Source organism: Salvia hispanica, chromosome 4 (assembly GCF_029641045.1).
Source record: "Salvia hispanica isolate PSC_SH4W2 chromosome 4, Shi_PSC_v1, whole genome shotgun sequence".
Classification (NCBI taxonomy): domain Eukaryota; kingdom Viridiplantae; phylum Streptophyta; class Magnoliopsida; order Lamiales; family Lamiaceae; genus Salvia; species Salvia hispanica.
The window spans coordinates 15,329,007-15,336,099 of NC_142695.1; the positions used below are offsets into that span (position 1 = coordinate 15,329,007).

Genomic DNA, 7,093 nt, shown 5'->3' on the forward strand with positions numbered 1-7,093 from the left:
ATCCCAATATAATGTTATAAAAATTCATATAAATGGAAAATAGAAGGCATTCACATGCTTATGCTAAAATGAACCGAAACCAAATGCAATCAACCAAATATGCATAATGAATTGAAACCAATTACTGTCAACCAAATATGCATAATCCATAACATTATACTTATATGCACATAAAATAAGTACAATTTCAAACTGAGAAAACTTTACTGAAAACAAAATATATCCAAAATTTAGAGGCAACTATAAGTGGTAGTATGGATGTCAATCGAGCCAGTCCAAAAAATTTCGGTCAACTCTACTCAGGTACAAGCAAATTGAGCTGAAATGTTATCAAGTTAAAAAATTACAAACCTAACCCAAAACATTCGATTTCGGGTTAGCCCGGCGGATTACTCCTCAATTGATAAGAACACTATATATTGAGATAATTACTCGTACCACACAATTTACACACAACCTCTATATGGGCCCAAACCATGGGCTTAAAGTTGTTAAGGCCCGGCCTACTCACTCACAAATCTCAGATCTATTGGTAGTAAAAATTTTTGATTAGCAATTATTGGAAGAGAAGGCAATGAGAGAATTAGCGAGATCATAAGTGACACGTGTCCCCTGCTGCTGAACATTCCCAATAATCCCAAGCCCAGACGACGTCGCTGCGAAGGCGAAGCAGAAGGTCCCCAACGAGTCCACCGGAATCATGTAGTTCTTCGCCGGTAAAGCCAGCTCCTTCCCGTTCGAGAAATGGAACGACACCGTCGGCACCTCCACGCTCGTCCTTGACCTCAGATCGTAGCACGTGTCGAACAGCGCCACTCCGTCCGCCTCCGGCAGGTCCGCCGTCCCCTTCCTAAACGCGTCTCGCATCGCGTCGTACGCCTCCTCCTGCAGCCTCGTCACAGCCGTGCCGGAGTCCACAATCACGCCTCCCTCGCCGCTGTCGACGTTCAATTTGAACGTCGACGGAGAGATCTGCAGCATCTCGCCGGAGACGCTGATTCCGGACAGATCCACGTAGTAGAACGTGTCCAGGCTAGGGTTCCGCACCATCGGCGCCGTCACGGCTCCCGGAGGCGCGGGGGAATTGAAATCGAGCGTGGAGGCGGAGGCGGAATCGCGGTCGACGAGGCAGTAGGAGAAGGAGGTGGCGTTGATCTGCGAGGGGAGGAGAGCTTGCCGCCGCCGAGGCCGATCAGACCGGCGGCGCCGACGAATAGCCCCTCGTTGTTGTGGCCGCAGCCGATTGCGATTTTGTCGACCAACTGAGATCCGGCGAAGGTGACTGTCTCGGTGACGAAATCGCCGACGGTGTAGGATCCGTCGCCGTAGGAGACCTCGTAGATACACGTGTCGTTGCGGCATTCGGAGACGTCGAGAGATCGGCATTGCTGTGTGTTACACGCGAGGGGCGTGAAGGAGGAGGATAGCCTCGGGTCGGATTGGTGGTAACAATCTGCGCAGGGTGCGCATTGCACCCAGCTGACGTCACTCCCTGTATCCAGCACCATGTACGCCTCCATCGGCGGCCTCCCCACTCCCACGCGGCTGAAGTATTCGCCGCTGCCCTGGCTCGTGCCGGAGATCACCGCTCCCTCCAGCTTCTCCGCCTCCAGAGGCGGTAGATCTAGCCTACTCTGAATCGCCTTGACTCGGGCGGAGTCGCGGCGGAGGCGCGCCAGAGCGAGCGATTTGTAGTTCTCCTCCGACGTTCCGCTGAATGACAGCCGCGGGTGGAGGTCGAAACTGAGGGGAGAAACCGAAACCGAAACGGTCGGCTTCTGGTGGTGTACCGCGTGCATTGAGGGTAGTACGCGAGAGAACAGGGACTGGGTGCTGGAAATGGTGGCAGAAACATGGAGGATATTATTGGAGTTGGAATTGGGCGGGAGTGTTCTGGAGGCAGCGGAAATGGAGAGGAATGCAAAGAAGACGACCAATTTCTCCATTGATGAAAATGGAGGATTGCGAATCTATGATATTTATACAGATTTTGAATGTTGGGAGGGAGAAGACAAGCTTTGAATGGGAGGAGGGGAAATAGGTTTGTTTTGTTATTGTAATTAGATTTTGGGGTTTCACTTGTTTTGCATGATCTTTGATTTCTTATTATGTCATGAAAAGAGAGTCGAGTTATCACGATTAAATAAATTAGTGTCTATTTTCGCTGGCCTTTTCTTCATTTAATTTGATCATAGAGTGAAAGAGGCAGCTCAGCGGTGAGTATTACAAAGGTTGGGATGATAAAATAATTCAACTCTAATCAAATTTATGTTATTTAATGAGGAAAATTTTCTCTACTTCTTAACTAGTATTGGTGAATTTGGCCACGAGTGTATTGAAATAGTGAATTTGGCCACGATATAATGTTAGCCACGAGTGTATTGAAAAGCTTTATTAGGGTTTTGCAGGATATACGAATCACAATCAAGCCGATTTATCCATTGTTTTAGAATCGGATCAAATCTGACGATTCAATGTAAAGCAACCTCGGAAAGCATAATAAGTTCGTTGAAAATATCATTTGAGCTAGTGCATCACAATTTTATTTTTATTCTTCGTTAATTCAATAAACACACCATATAGTACCACGTCCATAATTTCAACCAATTTTTCTACGCACTACACAATAATGATGCAAACAATACATATGGGGTCATATTTGCTTTTTTCAATCATATCCCTTTTTCAGTTATCTTTTTAATTTGTTTTCCGTGGGATGACAAAATGGTGGACCAAATTAATGAGTTTAAATAGGTGAACTAAGCATAATTGTACTATAAACTCATTGGTTTGCTCTTACATTTGCTGCATGGATGTTGATTGGTTAAACAATTGGCCTACTAAATTATTGGGAAACTTGTATGGTCTTGCTGTTAGGTTTTATTACAATTTTCTTCATGAGTTAGAGTTTTAAAGTCGCATTTTGATGCGTGTATAAAGTAAATTTTAGTAGTACTAAACATAGTAGGTGATTCGAACAAAAGTATTATTTGGTTTGAATACCGGCGGATCTAGGGGGGCCGCCTCCTCCGTACGGTTAATTTCCTCTTATCCGGATGTAAAATTACTATGTCCGTCCCCTCCGTTTGCCCGACGTCGCCCCAACAATCGGAAAAAATTATTATTTTCACCCTAAACCATCTACTAATATATATATTTCGCCCCCTTCATTTATGAATCCTGAATTCGCCGCAGTGAAAATCACGTCAATGCAACATTTAGTATCATGGTATGTATAGTTATGATTAAGCAAATTTAATATTCTATATGTATACTACAAGGGTAGTGAAGGGAGCATTAAAAGTTTAGGTGGGAGGACAATTCATGAAACTTTCAAAGCGTGTTGTTCATATATACGCTTGACATTCCAATTATTGTGATTTGTTAAATTTTGAGACTATCATCAGAAAAATAGGCAGGAGTTTATAATTTGGAGTGAAGTACATCAAAAGTCCCTGACGTTTTCAGTTGTGACACTGCAGGTCCCTCAGAAAAAAAAATATCCCCACATATATCTAACTTTAAAATTAATCATGTATCTTGTTTTTTTGTGACTAAAAGACTCTTCGGCCCTTAAAGGGCATTTTGGACAGAGCATGAACATAATATCTGAGAATTTGCAGTGACGGCCTGCTGCATGCTGACATTGGTCACTGTTGACCTGATGCGATTTGACATGTAGCAGCGGCGGTTCGTATTTCTCCTCTCTCTCTCTACTTCCTCTCTCTCTGTCTCTATCTCAAATATATAGATAATGTGTGTGTTTATGTGTTAAATACTCAATTCAAAATTTTCACACCATCACTTTTCCCTCACCCGCCTAAACCTCTGCAAACCCTCTTCTCTTTGCATGAATGACGCAAAAGCGGAAGCCCACTGGTACTTCCGGCGCCGGCGAGTCATCTTCGCGGAAGTCATCTCGTCGTAAAAAGGAACCCACACCACCGCCACCGCCACCAAGACATGGACCTGAGATCATAGATGTGGATATAGAAACATGGGATATCCGAGATCCTGAACTGGTTTTTTTCCACCCGGAAGAGGAATATAGTATGTTCTGTTTTTAATTTCAATCGTATATATACTGATTTTTGTTGTGTGATTTAGGGCTCCAAATTTGAATTTTTTTGAATTTGTTTTGGTTATTTTGGTTTTATTGTTGTTTTGCTTGTTTTGCTTTGATTTTTTGTTTCTGTTTGTCCGATAATTTTGGGAATTAAGGGTTTTAATTTTCTGATTTTGTCGGTCTTTTTGTGCATTGACAGAGGAACATCCAGGATGGTTTTCCATTGCTTTCCATCATGGTGATTCTTTCTTCTTTACCAAGAAGGAAAAAAAGTATGTTGGGGGGTATTTGACCTTCTTCGACTTCTGTACCATAGAACAATTCGACCTCGTAGACCTCTCGAGCATGATCTTAAAGTTGAAGTATGATATGAAGATGATATGTGAGTTCTATTACTGTGATCCAAAGTACAGTGCTGACTGCAAAGGGGTTTTCATAGACGGCCATTTGATGCCCATTATTGAGGAGCCACATCTAAAGGATTTCCTCAAAGTGGCGTCTACTTCGACAAAGCTAGTTCACATGTATGTTGTCGAGCTAACCCGAGCGGCGGCCTTACTGAAAAAAATGAAAGATGAAGCTGAGGAGCTTCTCAGATTCAGAGCGTCGAAAACCCCACGAGTCATCATTGAAGAAAACGAACCGATTGTGCCAAACCGTCAACCGAGAAGGAAGAAGAGGCAGGAGGATCATGTGCAAGGGGACCAGAGTAGCCTTTGATGATTGGCTGGTATGATAGGGATATTGAGTTTGAGGAATATCTTACTAAAAGTTTAGAAGATAAGCGTGCTCATTGGAAGAGGGAGGATGAGATAGCTCGTCAAAATTTGGAGAAAGCATTTGAAGAGGTGGAAGCTGAACAACAAATATCCTCTGAAGTTGTAGCATCTTATATTGAAGCTATGCCAGTTAGGGAAGCAACAATACCGTCGGATGGAACACCAGTTGAAGCAGTAGCATATGTGGAAGAAGTTAGGCCGGAAGAAGTTAGTGAGGCGGCATCATTTGAACCAGCATCTGAACCAGACCTTGGAGATGTGGTACCAGAAGCTCTTAATGTTATGCCGGAAGCAGAACTTGGAGATGTGGTACCAGAAGTTGTGGCATAATCAATAACAAGAGATGTTGGAGATGTTGGAGGAGGAGATTTCCATGCACACGTACAAGAGGTAATGAGTTGTGATTTTTATAATTGACTTGGTACTCTGTTTGTGATTTTGATTTCGTGTACATTTGTGTATATGAATTAGGATGCACCTACACCGTCATGTGTTAAACATTCTACACCGATTGGTCCAAGTGTCGTAGTTGACGAACATCCTACTGAATTTGAAGCTGAAGTGGATCAACCTGATGTGGACAGGGCCGGAGCATTTGTCCATGAAGAAGATGTATACCAACCCGTCATGGATGGTGGGTGTGAACCACAGTCAAACATTAGGGTTGACAATGAATTCTTTCCGATTGTTGAGGACATTACTAATGAAATGCTCATGTCCGAGGTTAACCCACATGTGCAAGGATCAGCCCCAACTGAAGCTGCGAGAGAAACAGTTGATGAAGCTCCCCGGCAGTTTTTCCAAGATGATTTATACCGTCAGGCTTTCGAGTGTGCTCCGGATGGATGTCATCTTCATAATGAGGGATATACGACTGAAGATGAAGACGATGAGGGTAGCCATTTTATATCGTTGGCTAATATGTGTCGAGATGAACAGTTGTTCACCTCATTCGATGAGTCATTATGTCAGCCACAACAGCCGGCACATCAGCATGAGGGTGATGAGCCGGAGATCGGACGACAGGTTCCTCCAGAACAGAATGATGAAGGCAGTGGAGGCAGTGGAGGGTCAGGGTCCAACAAACGGCGAAAGTTCTCAGCTGTTGTGGATAAAAATAACTTGTCTTCCGAACCAAACCAACCGTGTGAGCAAGAAACCGTGGATGAGCTTCAAGATCTACAAGATCTAAAGTACACACCTTTCAAGCTGACGAAGGAGCTTCTAGTTTGGAAGCCTGGTGATCTTTTTAAGGATCGAGATTTCTTCTACGAGGTCATGCGGCAGTACGTGATTATGACGAGACGACCAGTGCATGTGAGACAAAATGATGGAAAGAGACTTCGTGCCATCTGTAGAAAAAAGTCCTGTGAGTGGTATGTGTATGCAAGAAAAATCGAAACCCACAACAATACTGATTACGTGGTTGTGAATATGCAACGAGATCATGCTCACACGTGCTCGCAAGTGTTGGAACAAAGATGGCTCACGGCGAAGTGGCTGGCTGATCGTTACTTAGAGAAAATCGAAGTCAATCCTCACATTCCATTGTCTGCAATACGCCAGTGTGTGGATGAGGAGTTCAGCATTAAAGTTGGTAGGATGAAGGCATATCGGGCAAGAGACACCGCATTAGAAGGCATTTTTGGGAAGGTTGGACTCCAATACCGGAAGTTGTTCTACTACAAATCCGAGTTGGAGCGGACACACCCTGATTCAAGTGTGCACCGCCTCAGATTCCTTAGGTTTTATTGTTGCTTGGGTCCTTTGAAAAAGGGTTGGATGCATTTTTTCCGCCCAATTATCTTCCTAGATGCTTGCTTTTTTGCGAGGTATGTATAGGGACCAACTGATGACGACTATTGGAATTGATCCCAACAACGGTTGGTGGCCTATTGCGTGGGCGGTGACTGAGGCAGAGAGCTACACTCAGTGGAAATGGTTTCTCTCGTACCTAGCTGAGGACCTACAATTGCATGAAAATGCCCCTAGATACGTCTTCATGTCTGACCAGCAAAAGGTATGTGCTATGTGCTTTCATTATAACGTTTGTACTTCAAATGTGATTTTTTATTTACTTATACTTTGTATGTGATTTAACTCATATATGAATACTTTGTATGTGATTTTTGGATGTAGTATGTATGTATGTACATTAACACTTCGATTGTGATTATAAAATGTAGAGTTTTTTTACACATGTGTTGTTGTTAACTGAGTGTAGTCTTGTTTGTGTTCCATTTGTAGT

General features: G+C 43.4%; 1 protein-coding gene and 1 pseudogene across 1 annotated transcript; both read right to left on the reverse strand.

The window, feature by feature from the left end:
* Positions 1 to 549: 549 nt before the first annotated feature.
* On the reverse strand, positions 550 to 1,050 carry LOC148927341 (protein ASPARTIC PROTEASE IN GUARD CELL 1-like). The gene has a single exon (XM_089056560.1). It carries the CDS (start codon positions 1,048 to 1,050, stop codon positions 550 to 552), a length of 501 nt encoding a protein of 166 aa, XP_088912686.1.
* LOC125193097 (protein ASPARTIC PROTEASE IN GUARD CELL 1 pseudogene) lies at positions 913 to 2,135 on the reverse strand (annotated as a pseudogene).
* Positions 2,136 to 7,093: the final 4,958 nt, after the last annotated feature.